This window comes from Postia placenta (assembly GCF_002117355.1).
Source record: "Postia placenta MAD-698-R-SB12 unplaced genomic scaffold POSPLAscaffold_10, whole genome shotgun sequence".
Taxonomy (NCBI): Eukaryota; Fungi; Basidiomycota; class Agaricomycetes; order Polyporales; family Adustoporiaceae; genus Rhodonia; species Rhodonia placenta.
In genome coordinates this window covers 605,902-629,229 of record NW_020169841.1, presented here as the reverse complement: position 1 = coordinate 629,229, position 23,328 = coordinate 605,902, and the positions used below count along the sequence as shown (strand labels likewise).

Here is a 23,328-nt window from a genome sequence, read left to right as displayed (position 1 = left end):
TATTCAACTTGCCCCATCGGCGACTATATGGCTCATTCCCCGTCTGCTTCCTCTGTGCCGTCTCTCTCTCATGGCGGTAGCTCCGAATGCAGTCTAGGTGACGATTCCCACACCGGTTCTGTGAAAGACAACCTGCAATGCCTACTTGACCTGTACTCGCCTGCGCTCGGCAACAAGACACCGTCTGGTTCGGACGCTCTTGTAGGAATATTCGCCGATGTAAATCTGCGCCAACTTGCCATCAAGTACGATCCACCGGAACTTGGTGTTAATCCTGCAGATATCATGGGGGAGGATACGTGCGTCAAGTCCGAGACTGAGACTGATGGCAGTCCACATTTGTGCTATCCGTCATTCTCTCCGCCGGAGCGCGATATGCGAATCGAAGACGCGAAGCCTGACGATGCAGCGTTCCCAGACGACGCTATCAATGTGATTGTGTCAGTTCTGTCGGCCTCGAAGCGTGAGCAGGATCTGCAAGAAGCGCGACTTTCGGCGCAATCAGCCTCGTGTCCTCCTTGGCCCACGATCCCATACAGCGGAAATGCGTCTGCAACCCCCGCGATATTCTCTCATTTAGCTGCGCCCATGGCGACACAACACTGGTCCTTCCCCTCACCAGCTCGCATGGCCCCACCTGACAGGTCGTCTCTCGCCCCGATATTCTCTCCACAGGCAACACCGTTTGTTCCTCTGTCGCAGGCAGTAGATCGTGTTATCAAGCCTCAAAGCCCCATCCTGAACGCTCATATGGGTGTAGATTTGCAGCTTCTGCGGCGCCGTGCTGACGACTTCCGCCGCACCAACCCTGGCATAGACATTGACAAGACTTGGCTACAGGAGTATGCTGGTCGACTCTCCGAACGCGGTGAACTGATCGAAGATTACCGCTGCTACGTTGTCGGATGCACGCAAAGAAACAAGAGAAAGGATCACATTCTGGTGCATATTGGATCTCACGTTGAACACAGGCCCTTCCAATGTAATCACTGGTGAGCTTTCTGCCTCCTTCCTGAATGTACTCTGACGGGTTGCAACGCTGCGACAGCGGAATGAGGTTCTTACGAAAGAACGAATGCAAGCGGCACGAATCAAGTCACGGTGGTCGCAAGCCTTTCCAGTGCTCAATCTGTGCCCCTGTGCAGGATAAGAGCTTCGTCCGCCAAGATCTACTCAAGAGACACATGCGCGTTGCTCATGGGGTGCAAACAGAGTCTGCGGCGGATAGACGCAAGAGAGCAAAGTTAGCCGAAGATGGCGAATTCTGGCCGTGAAGTCTTCCGCCAGGTGAAGATGTGTGCCGCGCGCCACGTCGCGACCTACAAATCTGCGCAGATGTACAGAGATGTAACTGTATTTGTACCAGTAGACGTCGGCCGCAGGATGATATGCGTGAAGTATCCTATTCTCTTCAGGTGGGGATGGCAAAGGAACGCGGACGTAGCTACGTTTAACCTACGCTGAAGCGATTAAATAACAATAGGGATAGTAATAAGTCATATCAGTGTGAACGGATTTCAGGACCTCGCGTCTGGGAAGTTAGCATGGCTCCAGTCCTCCATAGTGTCCGACGATTGGGAGATACCGAGAACGTTATGTATGGCGGCAGCGGGAAGAGAACGAGTGCCCATTGGCCTCGTGCCCCTGAGGGGTTTCATCGGGCGAGCATGCATACTCTGCGATCGCAGCATGTGAGCATGGTGTGCTTCTTGCGCGTCCAGTGCGATATGCGAGTGTCCGGCGGTGTCCAACTCGTCGTCGAAGTCTGATGCATCTCCGTCTACCTCCTCGAGCATCGCGAGCTTCCGTTTGTTGGCAGAAACTGTTCGTGCATTGCCGCGATTCGGGAGGGACATGTGGACTTCTCTGAGGGTATCCTTGGCGGACTTGAAAGGAAGGGTTCTTGTGAACGGCAGCGCTTGTTTTGAGGGGGAAACATTAGGAGAGACTGGCGCAGATGCAGCATAGCCCTCCATGACGCCTTCAGCAGTAGAGTAGGTGTTTCAGTCAGAACTATTCGTATTCGAAAGGCCGTTCGAGACAAACTTACTCTTCCTCACCCTGGACGCCATGTTGCGGAGGCGTACTGCGAGGTCAGGATCCACGCTAGCAGAGAACGCGTCTCAATGGTGAGCCCATGTGATTTGGTCTCATGTAGCGTACCCATTCTGTGGAGCCGCGTCCCCGGAGTTTTGAAGGATATGTTCTTGTGCTGTAAGGGGTCGTTTTGTCGGTGAAGACATGTTTGGAGTTTGGAGGTGAGGACACGGTCGCGTCTGGGGTATGATTGCATGCCCTAGATCACGTGTACGCGTTTGTGGGGAATTTACGTAACTGAACGCGACCGCGCCGTCTCCGTCCGAGGCTTCTAAACAGGCGTCCCTCTGTACTGTCCGCTCTGCTGCACGACCCTTGGACTTGTTTCACCGCCAGTTTGCACCGGCTTGCTCGCCACTTGCCACTATGGCGGACTATGAGGTGCCTATGAACATGCAGCTTGGTGAGCAGGGGCGTTGCGCCATGCGCGGCTCCTGCGGCCCAAAGTCATGGTTCGGGAAGCCTTTACCGTGTCCATACGACGGTCCTGCCTCGGAGGTGCGTGTATTGATATTAAATCATACTCATATGAACTATGTCTAATTTGCGGTCTCGTCTTCTTCTCCAGGAAGATGTCGACCGCGACCTGCTCGTCTCACTTTGTGGTGCGGAGTATGTTGACGGACCTACCTGCTGTACGACTGCTCAGCTAGAGACCATGCGCGACAACTTGGGCTTGGCCGAGAACCTGATATCATCCTGCCCCGCATGTCGCAACAACTTCCGTCAGTTCTGGTGCTCCTTCACATGCTCTCCCAACCAAGCGACTTTCCTGAACGTCACGTCCACCCAGGAATCCTCCACCGGTCAGGAGGCTGTGGAGTCTGTTGACTTCTATGTCTCTAATCGATTCGGGGAGGGCTTCTTTGACAGTTGCAAGAGCATAAAAATGGGAGCCACGAACGGCTATGCCATGGACCTCATCGGTGGAGGTGCGAGGGATTATAAAGGCTTCCTCAAGTTCATGGGCGATGAGAAGGACATGGGAAGCCCCTTTCAAATTAACTACCCACGGACACTCCCAAGTGGAATGTCTTTTTTCGATACCGATCCTCGAAATTGCTCCGACAATGACCTAGAGAGCAGGTGTACCTGTATTGACTGTCCAGACATCTGTCAGACACTTCCTCCCGCGTCACCGCCAAATCCCGAGTCGACATGCCATGTAGGCCTAGTCTCCTGCTTGACATTTGTGCTCATAGTTGTATTCTCGCTTGCGCTAGCTTCGTTCCTGCTCGGCTATGCCTTGCAGCTAACGATCCGGAAACGGCATTCGTACGAACGGGTAGCACTTTCCACGGATGCTGCGTCGGAGCATATAATCTCACCTCGTGCCCACGCGCGCGGCCTTATAGGGGCGTCGTCCCTCTCGAATGGCGATGGTGAAGAATCAACGGGAGCTCAGTCCGAGTCACGTAACCTCGGCCGGGGTGCATCCCTATTGGACCCCATTGATACTGTTCAGCCCCGTCAATATCGCCTCAACAACATCTTGCGGCGTGCCTTCTACCACCTCGGCCTATTTGCCGCTTCATACCCATGGCTGACGTTCGCCACCGTATTTGTCTTAGTCGCATTGTTGAACGTGGGATGGAAGAATTTCCAGGTGGAGACAGACCCTGTGCGACTTTGGGTTGCTCCAGACTCCGAGAGCAAACTTCAGAAGGAATTCTTTGACGAACATTTCGGCCCATTCTACAGACCGGAGCAAATATTTGTCACATCCTCTCCATCTTTCGCCAGCGACATATCAGACGGCCTCACCCAGACTATACCTGAGAAGCATCCAGTTTTGTCATGGGAGCACTTGCAATATTGGTTCGACGTGGAAGCAGACATCCGTGCGCTACGATCCTCGCCCAATGGCTATACGTTGGAAGACGTATGTTTCAAGCCTGCTGGGCCAGATGGGTATTGCGTCGTGCAGTCCGTCGCAGCATGGTTTGGCAACTCTCTTGATCCATACGACAATGATACTTGGGCGGCGCATCTCCTCGACTGTGCAAGTTCACCAGTCCAATGCCTGCCGGACTTTCAACAACCTCTCGCGCCGCAATACGTCCTTGGTGCAGTGCCAGAGAAAGACGGCGTCAAGGATTACTTGGGCGCTGAGGCCCTCGTCGTCACCCTCGTCGTATCCGACTCGCTGGATCCGCATGTGCAAGAGCGGGCTATGGAATGGGAGCGCACACTCAAGGACTACCTATATCATCTCCGCGAGCGTGCACCGGCAGAGGCGGGTCTCGAAATTGCATTTTCGACCGGCGTGTCTCTGGAAGAAGAGATCAACAAGAGCACGAATACGGACGTTAGGATTGTCGTCCTATCCTACATCGCCATGTTCTTCTACGTGTCACTGACCCTAGGCAGTGGGTCGTCGATAAGTCGCGAGGAGGGCGTTCTAGCTTCGCTCACACAGTGGGTAGCCAATCTGCCGAAGTTGTTCAAACGGCAGGGAGTGGCATCGTCGTCGTTGTCCATCGACTCGCGCGATGTTCCCAGCCTGATCCCCCGTCTTCCTCGGAGCCTATTTGTTGGCTCAAAGTTCACATTAGGCCTATTTGGAATCGCTCTTGTCATCCTCTCAGTATCCTCCTCCGTTGGGTTCTTCTCCTGGGTGGGCGTCAAGGTCACGCTCATCATCGCCGAAGTCATTCCCTTCCTCGTTTTAGCTGTTGGCGTCGACAACGTTTTCATCCTGGTGCACGAACTGGATCGTCAAAATCTCTTGCACGGACCCAACGCCGCTGCCACAAGTCAAGGCCTCGGATATGGTTTCGCCGCCCCAATGTCACCAACACACTCGCGTGCACGCCCACAATTCGATTCGTTACCATCTAATGACGATTCTGAAGATGCAGTGTCAACTCAAGTCTACCTTTCCCCAGAAGAGCGTGTCGCAAGGACACTGGCGGGGATGGGTCCGTCAATACTGCTCAGTTCTATTACTGAGACGCTCGCCTTCGCATTGGGTGCGCTGGTCCCAATGCCTGCCGTTCGTAACTTCGCCCTATATGCTGCAGGAAGTGTACTATTGAATGCGGTCCTGCAAGTCACTGTCTTTGTGAGCGCGCTCGTTATTGATTTGAGGCGAGTCGAGGTAAGCAAGTCAGTGAGATTGACCATCATATGTCACTAACGTGTTCAACAGGCAAGTCGCGTCGATTGCTTCCCATGTGTCAGATTGTCATCGCGCATAGCTTTAGTGGATGAGGCTCCCGCCGGTGGCGGTCTTGGGCTCATAGCACGCTTCATCCGCCGACATTACGCTCCTTTCCTGCTGAAACCGGTCGTAAAGGGCGCTGTATTGCTAACGTTCGTTGGCATGTTGTTTGCTTCAATTATCTCCATGCAGCATCTTGAGCTTGGCTTCGGTGCGTTCCTACTTCTTTATCATACAGAACACGATTAACATAATTGCCATAGATCAGAGACTAGCGCTTCCATCGGAGTCCTACCTCGTAAATTATTTCGACAACCTGGACTCATATTTAGACATCGGCCCTCCAGTCTACTTTGTCGTCCATGATGTCGACATCACGGAACGTCATGGGCAGCAGGGCCTCTGTGGTCGCTTCACAACGTGCGCGGACAACTCTGTTGCTAACATCCTCGAAGCTGAGCGCAAACGACCCGAATCGTCCTTTATAGCCGAGCCTGCGTCTTCGTGGATTGACGACTTCTTCAACTGGCTTGACCCCGCTCACGAGAAATGTTGCCGGGTGCGGAAGCGCGACCACACGGTCTTCTGCAGAGACACCGATTCCCCGCGCCTCTGTCAGATGTGCTATGAAGACCGCGAACAAGCATGGAACATCACAATGACCGGGTTTCCTGAGGATGAGGAGTTCATGCAGTACCTGCGCCAGTGGCTCGTCCAGCCCACAACAGAAGACTGTTCCCTCGCTGGCAAAGCATCCTTCGGCACCGCGCTCTCACTATCTCCTGATCACAATGAGGTGCTCGCGTCACATTTCCGCACGTTCCATACGCCGCTTAAGTCGCAGGCGGACTTTATCAACTCCTTCGCCGCCGCGCACCGCATCGCGGATGGGCTGTCGCAGGAAACGGGCATGTCTGTCTTCCCGTACTCATTGCACTACGTCTTTTTCGACCAATATGCGCACATTGTCGCGATCACGGAGCAGATTCTCGGGCTTGGGCTTGGCGCGGTGCTGCTGGTCACGGCGGTACTACTTGGTTCGTGGCGCACAGGCACAATCGTCACCGGTGTCGTCGCGTTGACAGTGCTCAGTGTCATGGGCATGATGGGTGTGTGGGGCATCATGCTGAACGCGATCAGTCTGGTCAATCTGGTCATCTCTCTTGGAATTGCGGTCGAGTTCTGCGCCCATATCGCCCGCGCATTCATGAGCGCCGGCTCAGGCCTTCCGGTCGACCACCCTGCTGGCCAGAAAGAGCGGGACGAACGTATGTGGACGGCCCTGGTGGACGTTGGGCCCTCGGTATATCGACGAGCTTAGTAATTTGGGACGTGCATTGATGGTTTTCCAGGTCTTGTCAGGAATCACATTCACGAAACTCATTGGCATGTGCGTGCTCGCTCTGACACGCTCAAGATTCTTAGAGGTAAGTTCTAGTATCATTATTCATTGTCTCGTCTCATTCAGCTCGCTAGATCTATTATTTTCGTATGTGGATGACTCTCATTGTCTCTGGTGCTCTGCACGGTCTCGTTCTACTACCTGTCGTTCTGAGTCTGGCGGGAGGCCCCGGATTCCCTCAGCAAGAAGCTGATGAAGAGTGGATGTCACATGCGATTCGTAACGACTATGAATACACGTGAGTAACATCGGTCATCTTTGTCTCTCATTCATTGACTCGCCAGCAGACCATTCCTCGCAGATGACGACTCTGTTCTCAGTGACTAGACTATCGATACCCGTTTTTTGGGCCAGTAATAGATAATATGTATACTACGCACATGCTAGGTACGGCACTGGAAACCGGACATTACATGTTATTTTTCGTGATATATGCACAACGTAAGCGCAGCAAAATCAGCAATTAGTTCTTGGGTGTCCTCGACCGGCTATCCCTGATATCGTCTCTACTCCAACTCCTCTTTCTGGGACTGGGAGACCGTGTGCGGCTGTGACTGCGGCTGCGGCTGCGAGAGTAGCGCGAGTATGGCGAGTATGACAACGACCGTGAGCGCGATCTCGGCGAGAACGAACGCGTGCGGGAGCGGCTCGAGCGGACGGAATAGCTCCTCGAACGCGAACGTCCACGATATCCTGTTCCACCGCGCTCGTAGCTTGGGGACCTGCGGCGGGGTGGCAGACGGTCGCCCCTGCGGACGGGTGAACGAGAGCGCGAGCGCGAGTATGGACGGTAAACGTCGCGGGAGCGGTCTCTTGGTGGTGGAGGTCGACGACCGAAACCTCTGCCGCGCCCAACATCGTTGAAGCGTCCTCCGCGGCCGAAGCGTCGGGGAGGTGAGCGTGAGCGAGATGGCGAGCGACTGAGGGAGCGAGGCCTGTCTCGACCGAAGCGTGCGCGCGGCGGTGGGCGAGGAGAACGCGAGCGGGAGCGTACTGGGAACTCAGATAGCTCGACTTTGAGCACAGCACCGTCCAGCTGGCCACCATTCATATGGGATATGGCCTTGTGCGCAGACGCGGAATCGGCGAACTCGAGGGAGGCCTTTCCCCTGTTTTGCCCAGCTGTCATGGTCGTTAGGGCCTCATGGATCGCACAACGGTGCATACAACTCACATTTGCCGAAGATGGGTAGATCTATTTTGACAATATGACCATAGAAGCCGAACACGGTGCGTAGGTGGGCGTCGACGACATTGCGGGTAAGATTAGACACCTGAATGACCTTCACGTGTGACTTCTCCACGCCATTGCCATTGTCCATGTCGACGTCGCCATCGTGAAGAGGGTGAGGAGAAGTTGAACGGCCTCGGGTGGACATTTCGACGACGTCGCGGTTAGAGAGCAGGCGTGACACTGTTACCGTCCTGTGACACAACCGCTGGGATCTCGATCATTAGATCACAGATCACTCGCCAAAATTTCATTCAGCGGGACAATATTATAATCTGAGATTACTACTCTGCTCTCTCTTGCCATGGCAGACAACTCAAAACAGAGCAAGCCCTCTGGGTCGTCTAATGCGGCTAAGCCTCGCAAGAGATTTGTTGGCAGCAAGTCTGCAGCGCCCTCCAGGCCGGGCATGGCGTCCACAGTCGCAAACCAGATTCCGCCCGACATCCTGAATGATGCCCAGCTGAACGCAGCGATCAAACAATTACCCTCCAACTACTCCTTCGAAATACACAAGACAATCCATCACATACGGAAGAATAATGCCGAGATGGTGGCGTTGCAGATGCCGGAAGGACTGCAGATGTTTGCCTGCACCATTACCGACATCATTGAACGGTGCGCAGGTGCTGCCCTCCCGTACCACCAGCATTGCTACTCAACTGACGTTCTGCCTTAGGTTCACTAATGCGCTTACCGTGATCATGGGCGACGTCACGTACGGTGCATGTTGCATTGACGATTACACCGCGAAAGCGCTGGGATGCGACATGCTGGTACACTATGGGCACAGTTGTCTTGGTATGTCCCAAATTTATGTTCGGCTTATACAGGAGATTTAATCTTCTGCAGTACCCATCGACCAGACAACAATTAAGACCCTCTACGTGTTTGTCGAGATTGCTATCGACTCTTCCCACCTTCTCCAAACCATTCGTCTTAACTTCCCAAACGACCGCCAAAAGTTCCATGACGCACTTTTGGACTCCGAAGAAACCGACAGTCAAATTCCAGCTGGCAGACCCCTGACGCAGGGCCACCATCTTCGCATAGAGGGTCCAGACACTTCAGGAGCAGCTTCAGGCACTTCTGAAGAGCCGATGTCAGGCTCGTCACGAAGCATATCCTACGAACCGACCCGTCTTGCACTAGTCTCGACAATCCAGTTCGTAGCCGCACTGTCGCGTCTGAAGGACGACTTAACGACTGAGTATGCCGACGCGCAATCCGTGCGGCCGCCTGCTGGGATGATCGAAGGCCCATCGGGACTTGATGTCAACGAGCTTGCGGTCGGACAGCCCAAGCTCTGGACAGGCAAATACGACGCCAATATACCGCGCTCTAAACCGCTCTCCCCTGGTGAGATCCTTGGCTGCACAGCACCGACACTGGGTGACGTTGATGCCCTCATGTAAGCCTCTGTCTCGCCCACTGAATGTCGTTAAGATAAATTTCTGACCAATTTCCTCTACCAGCTACTTGGGCGATGGGCGGTTCCACCTCGAGTCCATAATGATTGCGAATCCCACCGTGCCTGCATTCCGTTACGACCCCTATTCCAAGAAGCTTACCCGGGAGCGGTACAACCACACCGAGATGCGCACTATTCGCGACGAGGCGGTGCAAACCGCTCGTCGAAGTATCAACGCCCTCACATCGACACCTCTTGCAGACGAGAACGGCTTGCAGCGCTCGAGTCCCAGCAAAGATAAGGAGCCGCCACTTTGGGGCGTCGTACTGGGCACGCTCGGTCGGCAGGGCAGCTTCAAGCAGCTGCAGGCGATCACACACCAGCTCAACTCGTCGCGCACGCCCATTCCGTACATGCCGATCCTGCTCTCCGAGCTTTCACCCGCGAAACTCGCACTTTTCGACCCACATATCTCGGCGTTTGTGCAGACGTCCTGCCCGCGTCTGTCGATCGACTGGGGTTACGCTTTTGACCGTCCGCTGCTGACTCCTTACGAGACAGCGGTCGCGGTAGGCAAGGCAGTAGGCTGGATGGAGGAGGTTAAGGGTGATGAAGTGGTGAGACGGCAGGACAAGGGTGGTGTATATCCTATGGATTTCTACACGGCTGGCAGTCTGTGGGCAGTCGCCAGGACGAAAGCATCGTATTGAGGAGCGGCAAATCATGGAAAATGCTCGATGTATCCATACGTCGTATTGTACAAGAAGCCGTGTCCGTACTCATAGCTATCAATACACCGCTGCAACATTAATTGCCACCTCAGACCCTACGATCACATGGATGAGTTCATGCTTTCGACGATTGGAGAACGTGAATGCTTACCCATACGCATACTCGACCTCGTCTACCCCGGCACCGGCGTGGAAGGGTCCCGATGGTTCACGAGGCATAGGACCCGGCTCCTCGTCATCGTTATCATCCGCAACCGCGCTATTCCCATCGAGCTCGAACGGCAAAACAGGCCTAAGACCGTTCCCAGAACTAGACCGGCGTCCGCCTCGGGCGGGAGACTTAGTGAGAGCGGCCATCGTCTTCGGGCTCATGTGCTGAGTAACCAGTCAGCGCTCGGCTTCCGCGAGAGCCGGAGTTAGGATCGTCTCACCTCCCAATTGTTCAAGTTCTCATCAGGAACGTCCCGATCGTCGCGGTCAGCATTCAGACGAGCTTCATCGCCCAGTTCACCGATAGAGACAATACTCTCGCTATCGCTGATGCCATCCGCGATGTCTGCTGCATATTCGGGCAGTCTGTGCCAAGCAGAGGTACCCCCGTGCATCGGTGCCTGAGGTGCAGCCTGAGGGTCAGTATAACCCAGATCCGAGAGATACTCCTCGTATTCCTCCTCAAAGGCGATATCTTCCGTGATGTATGGAAGGAATATCGACGGATCTTGGGCCTGCGCGCGCAGCGGCGGGAACACATCAGCTGCGGTCGTATTTGGTGTACCAATGGGTCTGATGAGTCCCAGCTCTGGGCCTGGGTGCAACCCTTCCAAATGGTGCGAAATGCTCGTAGCGCGCCTATGTGCTCCTGCTTGGTGAGCTGCCGCTGCGCCGTAACGCTTCGTATTGTCTGACAAAGAGAGAATGACTTTAGCATGGACGATCCCACGAGTCGGGCATTACTCACAGAACTTGACTAGATGCCGCAGGGCTTGCTCTTGTGCCTGAATGCGGCTACGTTGATAATCAACGTTCAAAAATGGTCGTCGGAACATACGTACCTGCGCATCCATAGCATCATCAACCTCCACGCCAGTGAGCCACTCATCTCTCAAATCGGGTCTGCAATTCAGATAGATGGCAGTGATCACTTGCATATTTGCTAGTCAGGTAGGGGTGAGGCGGCGGTCACACGTCACACTAGGCGATGAGCTCACATTGCCGCCATTTCCTCCCACAGAACGGTACTTGGCTCTTGATCAACTTCAGCACGTGGAGCTGCAGCATTGGATGCTGCACTTTCAGTATCCGCTTGAGGACAGCCTATGTTCTGGATCAGGGCCATGGCCATCGTCCTCATTGCGAAGTCCTCACCGAGCTCTTGTATTGAACGAGCATTCTGATACGGTGTGACCGATGCTTCGACAACTTTTGCATAATCTTTGCAAAGTTGATGATTGAGAAGAAATTCCTCCACGAGAACTCCGTGAGGAGGTCCACTTCCTCTTCATGTTTCAAGCCGTTAGGAAGTGTGGTAGTCCGACTCATTGTCTGACGGGGCGCCTTGTACATGTTGTCGTCTTGCCCTAGTTGCTGTTGATTCCGAGAAAAATGCATCTGGCAATAGCGGAAGAAGCTGTGCACATGAGAACGCCGATCACTTCTCATGCAACGATGGGACCTACTTGTTCTCAGGCGAGTCGGCTTTGGAGACAACCGTCACCGAGACCTCCTGTAGACCAAACATCTTGAGGATCAACAGCAGACAGTTGGTATCAAGCAACTGCTGCCCGAGATGGTGGAATTTCATGACATCTGTGGGACCGGTCAATGTCGGCTGTCCACAAAGACAGATGATCGCACGTACGAGAAACTTTGAACCACTTCAAAACAAGTAGCAAGATGGCAGACACGGCTTTGGACGTGATTTCCCGATGTCGGATTACGTCAATCTCATCCAGCGTCGGTGGTGGCGCAGGAGGTTGTTCGATGGCTGACAGTATTTGAGCATATCGCTTGTCGCCAGTGTTCCAGGTACTCACGTGTTCCCATACCGGGAGGAAACCCAGTGGAACCTGCAGAAGGCGGCGGCATGCCATTGGCGGCTGAGACAGTAGCTAATAAAAGTTTCAGCAGTACGAGAACCCAACCCTGGAGAACGGGCAGCACAGCACTCTAGGCAAACGTTTGAGTCGCTGCGGCGTTGTGTAGAAGAGGCTAACCAACGTAGATGTGCTCAACTCGCTTCAACCGCATCAGGTCTTCTTTGCGCTCCTTTGCCCGGCGCTTTTCAGCGGTAGTCTCAGCCTCAACCATTGCCTTCTCAGCCTCGGCAATTTTCGTGTCAATAAGTGCAACGTCAGGCAGGGCCTCGGTTGTATCATCTTCAAGTGACCCCTGCATAGTGATGCTTCACGACTGATGCCATGCAGCGTTGTGAAATGGAACTTACGGTTGGAGCGACCTTCGGTTCCAAAATCGGCTCGGACCCGGGCATGCGTTCGAGTCCGCTCTCCACAGTCATACACTCTTCCCGCGTCTTCCACATTTGCCAGAGCGACAAGCTGACGTACAAGTGCGTCGTGTACAGCTTGTCCGCTTCGTCAATGGCATACGGGACAAGACGTGAGCTGTTGTACCGCGCCTGACGTCGGGAGAACGGGAACAGAAACGGCCTGTTTTGGTCCGTCTGAAATTGCTGTTTCTTCGGCTTCGGAGAAGGCGGCGGTGAAGGTGCAGGCGTCGCAGGTTGCGGGATCGGGCGGAACGAGTTTGATTGCTGCATCTGGTGGAAGGGGTGGCCGTGTACGTTGCCGCCCATACCCGATTGTTGTGATTCTGTGTCATCGTGATCGTAATGATGTCGCACAGGGATGGGTGAGTATGCCTCGGCGAGCTTGGACGTATTGATCGGCGTGGGCACGGGAGCGGTGACCGGAATCGGAGCAGGAGGTGGGGTGAACGTCGGGTATTTGACGGAGATCTCCTGCCGGAAGGCCTCGAGGTCCAGCGGCGACGCTTTAATTGGTATCGCTGATGCTGCGTGCGTGAGATAGGACGTCGCTCGAGACGGGGGGACGTACCGTCAGCCAGCACGGGAGGGAGGCCAGAGAGCTCCCGCGCGAGCTGCTTCACGCGAGCGAGTTCTCGGATTCCGCCACAACACGTCAAGATAGTCTTCCACAGCACTAGAAGGAGCTAGAGCGGGTCAGAGTGAAATGATGCACACGCAGTGCCGGCGGCTCACCTTCTTCACCGGGTAGCCCTTGGCGCTCTTGTCGCGCAGCCCGGCCACTACGTTAAACAAATACACGGGCAGCGGTGGATCGAGGCTCACTGTGAACAGCGAGTCAGCAAACGTGCAAAGACTGTGCCTTCGGATGACTTACTGAGCTCGTCGGCGAAGTCATCATGGCCTTTGAATGCTTCCACCATATGATAGAGCATACCCAGATAGACAGACAGTTCCGTCGTTACTTCTTCCATGAAGTCTGCCTTCTCAGAGGACGAGATGCTAAAGCGCTCTGCATCCGCATCGGATAGACTACTACAGAACGGAAACCATGTTAATGAGGCAGATGATAAATTAACGCTACCGCCAGCTGAGGTAAAGCTTGCGGGACCTCGTTCAACTCGCTGCGTCCCACTTCAAAATCGGTTTTCAGGCGGGTAGCGCCATACCTCAGAGACTAGCTAAGATAGCCAATGAGGTCACGACAGCGGTAGAATCCCCGTCAAGAGTGAAAAACAGAATAGGTCAGGGACCATGACCCCTGCTGATCGCTCGTTCGAGTCTGGGCATTGGCTATACGTCATTCACTAGTTCCGCTGAATTGGTCTATGACACAGCGGTGGCCTTGAGTACCGCAAAGCTCCATCTCACCTCATGGCAATACTAACAATGACACCAGTAATGAGTTACATACCAGAGGAGATCGTGCTTCGAACTGGCAATCTTGATCGCTTCAACGACGTTGCTCAGGCCGTTTGCCGCGCGCACCACTTTGCAGTTCTCGAAGATCCAATGCAATTGGTGCTCAGGCGATGACGTCTCGGCGAACGTGCCTAGAGGTTGGTGTCAGAAAACGCCTAACGGGAGGGCAAACTCGATTGGTCGGGTGTGATTGACGCCAGTCACCACGCCGTGGGGCGACGTCGCCGGCGTGTTCGCGACCGCAAGGGCCAACTCTTGCCCACTCGCAGGTTTCAAGTCAGTGCTTCCGTGCGCCGCGGGACAATTGAAGTCAAGCGATGCGGTCTGTCATGTCTGATCTCTTCAGTGATATGGCAGCTCGCATGGCAAGCAACTGCCAGGCGCACGCCGCATCCAACGTTTCCAGGCCACAGCGAACACCGAGGGCAGTGAGAGATGGGCGGCAATTGAACCGACCAATCAAACTGACAGCACGCTACGAATCTGACCTTGCAAAACGTAAAGCAATCTGCGAGCATTTGTGAAGCGGATCTCAGCGTCGCGATGCTCCAGACTCTCGAGGAGGATCTCTACATGAGCTTTGCGCTGCGTGAACGAGCTCTCGATCCATTCTGGTGTGTCTGTGAGAGTCTAGCGGAAGCTAAGGACGCGCTGTGCGCACCTCCGGGGAAAGAGCCTTCCCAAGCCTTGAGGTTCTCGGCTACCTGGGGCATCTCGACATAGGAGTAAAACTCCTCGATCTCATTGAGGACCGTGTCCTCGTCATCGTACTTGAAGTCGTAGAAGGATTGCTACTTTGTCTCAGAGTCAACGGGCGCATCACACGGGTGGTGTACGGGCATGCCTTAGGTTTGGGAGCCGAGCCGACCATGGCTTTGAGCTGCCCGAGGGTGATGGAGTCAAGACCAACCTGGGAGCCGTTGTTGGCATTGTCCTGGGACTGCGAGGACATGTACGGCGGCAGCTGGGGAAAAACCATCTCGGCTAGGCGGGGACTGGAGATGGACAGACGCGAGCGGTCACGGTGCCGCGAAGCGCGTTACTGGGGCGCGCGTGGTTGCCGCGCCTGCGAAGACGTGTCGTGTTGCCGCTCTGCGTAACGCTGTGCAAGGTGAAATTCACGGCACACTCAATGGCGTGGAAATGGACCGCTCGCACTGCGCACCCCGTCGCAGCTGGCCGCAGGGGGGGAGGGGGACATGTGCCTGGAATACTTCGGGTGTATGCCGCTTACATAAGCAGGGGAATAAGGGCAACGGAGCTGGACTTGTTTTCTTCAAGCCACCACCATCTTGGCCCCCCCCCAGGATCGACCCCTCCCCTCGTCGGTCCCTCGTTGCCAGTTTCCTGTCCATCTCACCCCGACGACAGCGACGACGTCGACAGGAGCGGGCGTTCCTCGAACTGTTCTAGAGATTCTCTGGCTGGTGGAAAGTAGCTCTCTTAGCTACCCCCCCCGCCCGGTCTACCATTCTCCGTCGAGCATTCTAAAAGGCACGCCTTCGCTGCGCGTTCGCCACATCCTGCCCTGCTCTCGAACGTTATCGTCGGCCAACTCCTGCCATTACAGCTTTCACGACTTACCTTACGACCGACCTTTTCATCTCAACCTCGATCAACGGGCTACAGCAGTCTTCGCACACAGGTCGCCACCTTGCGTAGGGCTGTACCACGGCTCGTCTCCCATTTCTAATTGCAGATGCCAGTTCCCGTCCCGCTCTATTCCAAGCAGCCAGCGCACCCAGTAATCAAGATCAATCAATCCGTCGACTCTGATTACCAGCCGTCCGTATTCCACCCCTTGACTCAATCTCTTCCGTTGCCACCTTGTGGCCCGCCTCCCTCTTTCGCTACACGAGAGGAGTGGATTAGTTCCTTACCATCGTGGAGAAGGAATAAACCTCGTCGTATTTGGGAGGAGGATCCCGTCGAAGACTACAACTACGTTCGACAGGGTTTTGAAGAGGGGTTGACCGCCGCGGACAACGCAGCGGTCATTAAAGGAGCGCCTGCGCAAGCGTGCATTCCGCCCATCTCGACTCTCTTTGCGAGTGCAGGCTTCGCCTCGCCACCCCGACCAGCGAACATGTATACGGATTACGGGGGAGACGTGGATGAAGAAATGAGTGCATACTCATCCCGTGTTCACGGTTGGCAAGGCCGTCACGACGACGTCTCGCCGATTACCAACGCGGGGTACGAGGACGTGGATATGGACAACGTGGTAGACCCCACAGCACGCTATGAAAGTTTCGGTACGGACACTTCTGGATCCTATCGGGATTCTGGCTTGGGCCACTTCTATCCAGCAGAGGCGTATGAACGAGGCGCTTTCAGCCCCGTCTTCGAGGACATGTCGCCTGAAGCCGTCCACATGCACGAACCCGCTTCTAGCCCTATAGGTCCTGCGACACCTTTTGGCGAATTTGTCGACAGGGCGGTGGCTGCCGCACAGCTCGTGCCGCCTTACGACTACGTCCGTGCCATGAATATGCCTTTGGAGGTACGGCAGTTTTACCAGGAAGATCGCTGGGGTTCTCAGTGCCATCAGTGTCAGAGTTATGTTGTCATGGATCAAGCGGCTCCTGAACCCGTCGTTACTCCCACCGCCACAGTGACCTACAAAAAGCTGGCTGAGCCGCTTTCTGAATGGATCGCTTCCTACGTGTGGAAGGTCTGTACGACAGGCATGAGTTTACCGTCTACCTATGCTCAGCCGATGTAAGTTTGACACTCCCTTCCCTTTTCACTCGAGACTGATTCTCGCGCAGGGCATTCATCAAACCCTATCCCAGTGCGCCCCCGGGCCATTTAGCGGCGTCGACCCACTCGATGCTGCTTTCCACCCTTCTGCAACCTTCGGCTGTCTTCCTGGCATTGTGGTACATTGTGCGGCTGCCAGTATTCTTCGGTCCCGTGAACCTAGATCGCGATCTCCATAAGAAAGAAATTCGCTTCCGAGCCGAGCTATTGGGCGAAGCACGTATGAGCTATGACAGGGATGCCATTGAGTTGTATGCACCTTTCCGGCTCATCCTTCTTGGATGTATGCTCGCCAACAAGTGGCTGGATGACCATACTTTTTCCAACAAGACTTGGTAGGCTCGATCCTTCCGGCATGCATAAGTACTGGCGCTAATTGGTTCGGCAGGCATACAATCTCGAACGTCCCCATTCAGTCTATCAACAAGCTCGAATCTCTCGCTCTCGACATTTTCTGCTATGACCTGTCGATCTCGCCGTGCGAGTGGACTGACTGGTTGTCGCACTTGCTCTTGTATCACTCGTCGTTGAACTCCGGCGCCTGTCCGCAGCCCATCTCCCGTCCGTCCACGAGCCCTCATACTATCATCCGCAAGTCTGTCGAGACGCTTGTTCACACTGGTGTCGTGCGACCGACGTGCAGTCGTCATGGCAATGCGACCTGTACCTCATGCCCGCCTGAACCTGTCTTCGTGGGTCCTGAGGAGCGCAGGAATGATCGGTACGAGTGCTCTCGGCCTCACGACCAGAGCGTGGACGCCCTGGAGATTGACCTCGACGAAGATGGCCCCCTCCGGGAAGAGTACCTTCCGCGGCGTCGTATCAGCGGGGTAGGGTCGACGCACCGCTCTCAAATCGCCGCGAAGTTCGCCAATTCAGATAGGACCTTGCCTCCGCCGGCGAAATGGAGTCCTGCCGCAGACTCGCCTATATTCGCGCCTCGGAACGTTCGTGAGCCCCGACAGTATGTTGCTCCGCAGCCCGTGTCGCACATGCCTGTAGTTCTGCCGCCGCCGCCACCGCAGGGGCTTCCCTTCTATCATACAGCGTGGTCGTACGGCGGTTACATGCCCGAGCATGAGAAGGTGGCAATTCCCGAGCATCCTGCGCCCCATCCCGCTCCCGCTGTCTATCACACCATGCCATCTTACGCGGGTTACGACTACGCCTACCCCATTGTCTCGAGTCACTCGCGCTCGCACTCATTGTCATACAACCAGGTAGTGGCCGGCCAGCCTTATGGTCGCCCTCGTTCCTATTCCCAAACCGGGTATGACCAGGGCTATAGCGACATTCGTTTCACCGACGGACACTTTGCCCCTCCCCCGCCTGCTCCTATGATGACCTGCTGGAGCCCGATACACCCGGTCAACAATGCGTCCTTCTACGAACGACCCTTCGAATACCATCAGAGGCCTCTCAAAGTGTGAATGCATCGTCCATCCATTAGATGCGCGACAGAATCATAGACTGTTGCGTGCGGCTCTGCAACATGGAGAGGCGGAATGATTTTCGCCTCTTCATCGCTCCTTATTATAAGTCTTCCTGGCAGCCGACACCCTGTAATTCATACTCCTACTCAGAACCCCTAGCGCCAGCGCTGGATGTGTCCTTTCACCACTCTCTTAGTCGCGTCGGCCGGCTTGCCTGTGTCTTCGGTCCACGGATCATCCATGTCTGCTATTTTCGTCTGTCTCGTCTGTCTCTGGGCTCTCCCATCTTCCGAAGAAGACATATCCATCCCGTCTACCGGAGCCGCGTCACATTTCTGATTGTCATCGTCATCGGCATCATCGACAATATCGCATCTCGTATATATTCTCCACTTCCTCCCAGACCGGTTCGAGGCATTGCGGCCATCCACGACCGTAACAGCTTCAAGCGTTTGCCGCTGTCCTCGTCCCGCAATACCACGGTCAGCACGCCCTAATGGACGGTTCACACTACTTCTCTGATCTCGTCAGTACTGTCGGAATCTCGTTGTGTACAGACTTCCGCCCCCGATATTTGACGTTCCCCCGTAATGTTTTCATGTCATCTCCTTCTGCTCTTTGATGTTGTTTCTCACGTTTCTTCAACGGTTATACCTTGCATTGACAAACGCGCAAAAACAGTTGAAAAGTAGAAAACCCATACATTCTCCTCTTCAGACACTCTACGTTTTTCCAGGATATCACAATCCACCTGCCCCACCCCTCTGCCCTCCGAGTTACTCCTATCCTCCCTCCCGCATTACCCACGAAGCCTCCTTGTATCCCGCGCGTCTCCCCGCTTCGTTAGTCCGTAGGCAGTCTGTGTTTGTGTCTCTTGGACATCGAAGCTGCTCTTGCTTGTACATGTCTTTCCAATCGTGAGACCAGTTATGCCTCATTACTGTCAAGGACCCGGATGACTTCGCAAGTATGTCGTGTAAGCTCTGAAGGTGCGTTCGCGGAGATTATTTAGTGTTGTCGACATCCGCAATTCGAACGTTCTGTGTAATTATCCATTATATTGTCCGCATTTGGTTTCAGAAATGGCGTTTGGTGGGTAGCTTGTAAACCCGCGTATGAACGTTCCGCACAACCTCGATGTAAGACTACAACTATCGAGTTTCAAGGCACTTCTCAAGTCGAGTGAGAGCAATGATAAGATTTTGGAGCGAAATACAAGTTTTATAGCTACATTGGCCACTGTTTGACTTCTCTAATACACAACATACACGTGCTGTTTCGTTCATAGGCGAACCACGATGAAGGGTACCTTGATGCATGGCACAGTGAGTACATGCCAATCCCGGTAGAGCAAAAATCTCACCTCTACATCTTCGCCTTCCTCGTCGGAAACCATGACCTCGACAATGAGGTGCTTCGTATGAGGGGGGATTGGCTTCTTGCTGACGTGCTCTACCAGCCTGCTGAATTTCATGGGCAGACGTTCCTCGCTCTGGAACCTACATTGAGCACAATGTAGCCACACGATAAATGACAATTCCTACCTTCTTCTTGCCAACGAACGAACTCCAAAGCATGCTGACGCCCTGGCTAACCATTGTAACCTCAAGGTTGTGTTTTTCGCGGAAGTAGTTCACGATCTCTTGCAAGGAAGGGTCGTTGTGGAATTCGAAACGATCCCACAACGTCCATTCAGTGTCGTTGTATTTATTCTTCGGCGCAGGGAGAGGCTCCGAGAATCCGAAGAACGGCAACGCGAGGTTAACGAACCCGTTCTTGTAATTCTCGAGCTTGTCCTTGCCATCAATGATCTATCAAAATACAAGTGAGCAACTTGCGTTTCCAGCATAGCCGAGCACGACTGGCCTTGTACAGCTCCAAGCAGACCAAACCGGTGACAAGGGATGTCGTCGTAGCGATGGCCGGGATGATTTTCCCAGCAATCTGCTTCGTGGTGTGACGATCCGCAGTCTGAATCGTGTAGTTCGTCGCTCGGAGATTAGAAGCAGCAGTAATGAAATCGATGTGGAAGTTCGTGTCGTCGTCTTTCTCGAACTCGACCGGGTTGAGACGGTAGCCCACGAGTGAAGACGGGGGCGGTAGCTGCTTCATCAAGTCGGACGTACTATCGCTCCCATCTAGGAAAACTGTAAGCTGCATATTCAACACGGTAGAAGTTCATGATAGCACCTGGGTCAGAGCCCTGCTGGACAGGCTCATTCTCGTTCACCTGCACCTTCACGCCACTTCTTGGCGTGAACTCGGGTACAATGACCGAATCAGCGACACGCTTGAAGACTACAGGATCAGTCTCGCCTCGGAGACCATAGTTGAATGCGTGCAGGTTTGCTGCGGCGATGATGAATTGCAGATGGGTCGGCTAAACACAAGATTAGCACTAGCGTCAAAAGGACAGAAGCAGCCACATACGTCGTTGGAATCAAAGGTCAACGGGTTGGGCGCCCTCTTCGGACCACTCCAGAACGGCTGACCCGTGCTTGTCACTGCGTCCTTTGGCAGGCTGTACAATAGCTGACGGATCGCATTGTTGTACTTGTCCTCGAACTGCAGACGAGCCCAAATGATGCATTCCTCGAACGTCAAGGGCTTGTTCGTGACCAAGTACGAGACGATCTGCTCAACCTGCTCCTTCGACTGGCCGGAATACTTCAGATTGTTCTCCAGATAGTTTGGTTCCGACAGATAAGCGTTGATGGCCTGCGCGGGCTTAACAAACATGTTGTCGAACTCCGTCCGCGACCACTATATGCGCTATCGTCAGTAAAGCAATCATGCTAAGGTTCCAACCGCTTACCTCGATCGTGTGCTGAATAGCATTCGGGAAGTTCTTGACAGTGCAAGACGGCGTCTCCTTTTCTGGTGGATCTTGCGACGAAGAGTACGACTCAGTCAAGTAAGGCACGACAACTTGCGTGTTCCCTTTGGTACCCAGAGTACCAGATTCCAGGAGGGGCTTCAGGTAGAACACGCATCGCTGATCCATGTATTGACCTATCAATAGGTCAAACATTGCTATACAAAGGCAGGTTGTGTATAAAGTACGCACGAGCCTTGACGTTGTCCAAAGCGTTGGTTACACCATCGATGCCCGCAAAGAAATCGGTATTGTAGACGTCTTTCCTGCATCAGCAAGCCTATCGATACTTGACTGGAGGGGGCACTCACTCTCTGTGTCAGGACCAACTGGCTCTTGCTTGCTTTGGATCTTGCCCTGCAGATCAGGGTTCATGTCCGCGACAGCCGCAGCGGCAACCTCTGCCTTGAACTTGCCCAAGTCCTTCGCTCGGAAGAGGAACTGACGGTTTAAGTTGCTCTTCTCGATCGTATCCAAATCCGTGACATGAATGACCCCCTTCGGGCCAGACGCGAGACCCATCATGCTCCAGTTCTTGAGCATCTCACAGCCGATGGCGCCCGAACCGACGAGGAACTGCCGGTGGTTGGCGATCTTCTCCTGGAACGTCTTGCCAAAGACCGCAATCTGGCCATCGTAGCGCGAGCCGATCGGTTGGCACTCTTGTTCCGTGGGCAGTGTGTTAGGCAGCGACTCGAGCGAGTCGAAGTACATGTGCTGCACCATGGGTGTGAACTTCGCGGAGCAAGCCTTCAGCACTTCCTGTGCAACGAAACCACCGATGACAGCTGCGAGCGGCGTCACGTCACCAGTCGCCTGATAAGCTAGCTCCGTGAGCACCTTCTCGTCGGCATCAGCATCCAGCTTCTTCGCCAGTGCAATGAGCGCGGCGGCATCCTCAGCATTGCGCGGACGAGGAAGACGCTGATGCTGGGCCTGGAACTCAGAAAGCGCTTGGAAACCGACGTGGAGAGTGGCAGGACGGTCGAACTTGGCGAAATCCGTAATGAAAAGTTCTGGTGACTTCAGAGATTCACGTAGAGGTTTCTAAGACAATGGGTCAATACTACTTATTCAATTTGGCTAGAAATAAGCAAGAAGCTCACGAATTCGAGGATTCTAGGCATCTTCACTTGCGTGAAGATACCACCAGTCTTGTACTCGCCGAGGTTTGAGGTTTCACCGATAGTGAATGTGTAAGGGCCTTTCACGGAAATCTTGCGCGGTTCGCAACCGTTCAGCTCTTCCATGCCTTGCACCTCGGAGAATGTGACAAAATCACCATCCTCCAGACCATGTCGTGTCTCGTCCAGACATGTCACAAGACCGTCCTTGTCCTACGACTGATCTCAGTAATTAAAGCGGCAGGGTTATAGGACTTGACAAACCCGTTCCACGGAAACAATCATTCCTGTATGAGGCTGCTCGCCGGTAGGGTCTACAACGGTGAACTTGGGACCGAAATCATTGAATACAGAGCTGAAATATGTCAACATAATGGACCATGGGCCACGAAGTGATCTAAACGTACCCAAAAAGGCCGCGAGTCTCGGCAGCAATGAAGTGGACGCCATTTGCGTGCGTCCATTCATTGATTTCCAGCTGCTTCTGCAAGCTTGCGCCGCACAGCACAACAACCTAGCATATTGTCAGAACGCGTGCAATAAGTGTACGCGAAACGCGTTCATATGTACCTGGAAGCCCGTGATCATGTCTACCGTAATCTCCTTACCGGACTGGCCGCCAAGATTCCGCACTGGTACATACGCATTCAACTCGGCCAGGCGGGCAGCCGCAACGTCTGCGCGCGGCTTTCCAACGTCCTCGGCACGGAGGAAGAACTGAACAAGAGGTCAGAGTGGAGTTATAAATCGTGTCATTTGCGACCGACCTGACTGCTAAGATCTTGTATCTGTACTGGCTCTGGATCATAGATCGTAACAGACTTCACGCCGGCCAGCACCACGTTCTTAGCTGTGAATAAATCGTATCATACCCCGCAAAGGCTTGCTAGGCCTGTACGCACCGATCTCAATCCCCAGACCTTTGACACCGACAATAAGGATATTGGAGGCGGCCATCCGTTTCATAGCTATCCAAGGTATGATAGATTATCCAAGTAACACGATTTGAAGCCTTACCTTCGTGGCCGAGCACATAGCTGTGCACCAGCTGCGTATTAGACTAAACCATTCTACGGAATAGCGGCCTAGGACTCACAGTTGGCGGGAGTAGAGGCCCTCGTCGATCGCGGCTTCATCTATGTCCATCGCGGACGCAAGGTTCGTAGCAGCCAT

General features: G+C 54.1%; 8 protein-coding genes across 8 annotated transcripts; 4 read left to right on the top strand and 4 right to left on the bottom strand.

Annotated features, from left to right (window-relative positions):
* Positions 1 to 27: 27 nt before the first annotated feature.
* POSPLADRAFT_1147444 (hypothetical protein) lies at positions 28 to 1,274 on the top strand (the record flags this gene model as incomplete). The annotated part of the gene is made up of 2 exons (XM_024486066.1): positions 28 to 992; positions 1,049 to 1,274. The coding sequence occupies 2 exons, from the start codon at positions 28 to 30 to the stop codon at positions 1,272 to 1,274; spliced, it is 1,191 nt and encodes a 396-aa protein (XP_024337115.1).
* A 243-nt stretch (positions 1,275 to 1,517) lies between these two features.
* Positions 1,518 to 2,243, bottom strand: POSPLADRAFT_1058493 (hypothetical protein; the record flags this gene model as incomplete). Its single annotated transcript, XM_024481045.1, has 3 exons — positions 1,518 to 1,981; positions 2,051 to 2,106; positions 2,164 to 2,243. The coding sequence occupies 3 exons, from the start codon at positions 2,241 to 2,243 to the stop codon at positions 1,518 to 1,520; spliced, it is 600 nt and encodes a 199-aa protein (XP_024337114.1).
* A 247-nt stretch (positions 2,244 to 2,490) lies between these two features.
* On the top strand, positions 2,491 to 7,090 carry POSPLADRAFT_1182834 (hypothetical protein; the record flags this gene model as incomplete). The annotated part of the gene is made up of 7 exons (XM_024488950.1): positions 2,491 to 2,601; positions 2,666 to 5,197; positions 5,249 to 5,471; positions 5,524 to 6,563; positions 6,613 to 6,687; positions 6,737 to 6,900; positions 6,950 to 7,090. The coding sequence occupies 7 exons, from the start codon at positions 2,491 to 2,493 to the stop codon at positions 6,987 to 6,989; spliced, it is 4,185 nt and encodes a 1,394-aa protein (XP_024337113.1). The 3' UTR covers positions 6,990 to 7,090.
* A 539-nt stretch (positions 7,091 to 7,629) lies between these two features.
* POSPLADRAFT_1092183 (hypothetical protein) lies at positions 7,630 to 8,041 on the bottom strand (the record flags this gene model as incomplete). Its single annotated transcript, XM_024483098.1, has 2 exons — positions 7,630 to 7,784; positions 7,837 to 8,041. Coding segments are annotated over 2 exons (360 nt in total), but the record flags the coding sequence as incomplete, so codon positions are not given.
* Positions 8,042 to 8,197: 156 nt separating this feature from the next.
* POSPLADRAFT_1147355 (hypothetical protein) lies at positions 8,198 to 10,014 on the top strand (the record flags this gene model as incomplete). Its single annotated transcript, XM_024486054.1, has 7 exons — positions 8,198 to 8,511; positions 8,573 to 8,694; positions 8,746 to 8,895; positions 9,001 to 9,122; positions 9,192 to 9,304; positions 9,369 to 9,513; positions 9,571 to 10,014. The coding sequence occupies 7 exons, from the start codon at positions 8,198 to 8,200 to the stop codon at positions 10,012 to 10,014; spliced, it is 1,410 nt and encodes a 469-aa protein (XP_024337111.1).
* A 168-nt stretch (positions 10,015 to 10,182) lies between these two features.
* POSPLADRAFT_1047779 (hypothetical protein) lies at positions 10,183 to 14,939 on the bottom strand (the record flags this gene model as incomplete). The annotated part of the gene is made up of 18 exons (XM_024479358.1): positions 10,183 to 10,410; positions 10,467 to 10,936; positions 10,994 to 11,030; positions 11,088 to 11,188; positions 11,244 to 11,349; positions 11,401 to 11,662; positions 11,712 to 11,841; positions 11,894 to 12,019; positions 12,069 to 12,201; positions 12,253 to 12,423; positions 12,479 to 13,059; positions 13,110 to 13,224; positions 13,274 to 13,362; positions 13,416 to 13,573; positions 13,953 to 14,091; positions 14,449 to 14,571; positions 14,622 to 14,751; positions 14,805 to 14,939. 18 exons carry the CDS (start codon positions 14,937 to 14,939, stop codon positions 10,183 to 10,185), a joined length of 3,234 nt encoding a protein of 1,077 aa, XP_024337110.1.
* Positions 14,940 to 15,659: 720 nt separating this feature from the next.
* POSPLADRAFT_1147877 (hypothetical protein) lies at positions 15,660 to 18,153 on the top strand (the record flags this gene model as incomplete). The annotated part of the gene is made up of 5 exons (XM_024486108.1): positions 15,660 to 15,725; positions 15,822 to 16,209; positions 16,270 to 16,681; positions 16,732 to 17,058; positions 17,112 to 18,153. The coding sequence occupies 5 exons, from the start codon at positions 15,660 to 15,662 to the stop codon at positions 18,151 to 18,153; spliced, it is 2,235 nt and encodes a 744-aa protein (XP_024337109.1).
* A 1,180-nt stretch (positions 18,154 to 19,333) lies between these two features.
* Positions 19,334 to 23,328, bottom strand: POSPLADRAFT_1066666 (hypothetical protein; the record flags this gene model as incomplete). The annotated part of the gene is made up of 17 exons (XM_024482098.1): positions 19,334 to 19,465; positions 19,520 to 19,648; positions 19,701 to 19,967; positions 20,023 to 20,294; positions 20,347 to 20,536; positions 20,587 to 20,919; positions 20,972 to 21,168; positions 21,224 to 21,292; positions 21,343 to 22,078; positions 22,138 to 22,368; positions 22,420 to 22,510; positions 22,563 to 22,669; positions 22,726 to 22,872; positions 22,923 to 23,005; positions 23,058 to 23,123; positions 23,173 to 23,192; positions 23,252 to 23,328. The coding sequence occupies 17 exons, from the start codon at positions 23,326 to 23,328 to the stop codon at positions 19,439 to 19,441; spliced, it is 3,042 nt and encodes a 1,013-aa protein (XP_024337108.1). The 3' UTR covers positions 19,334 to 19,438.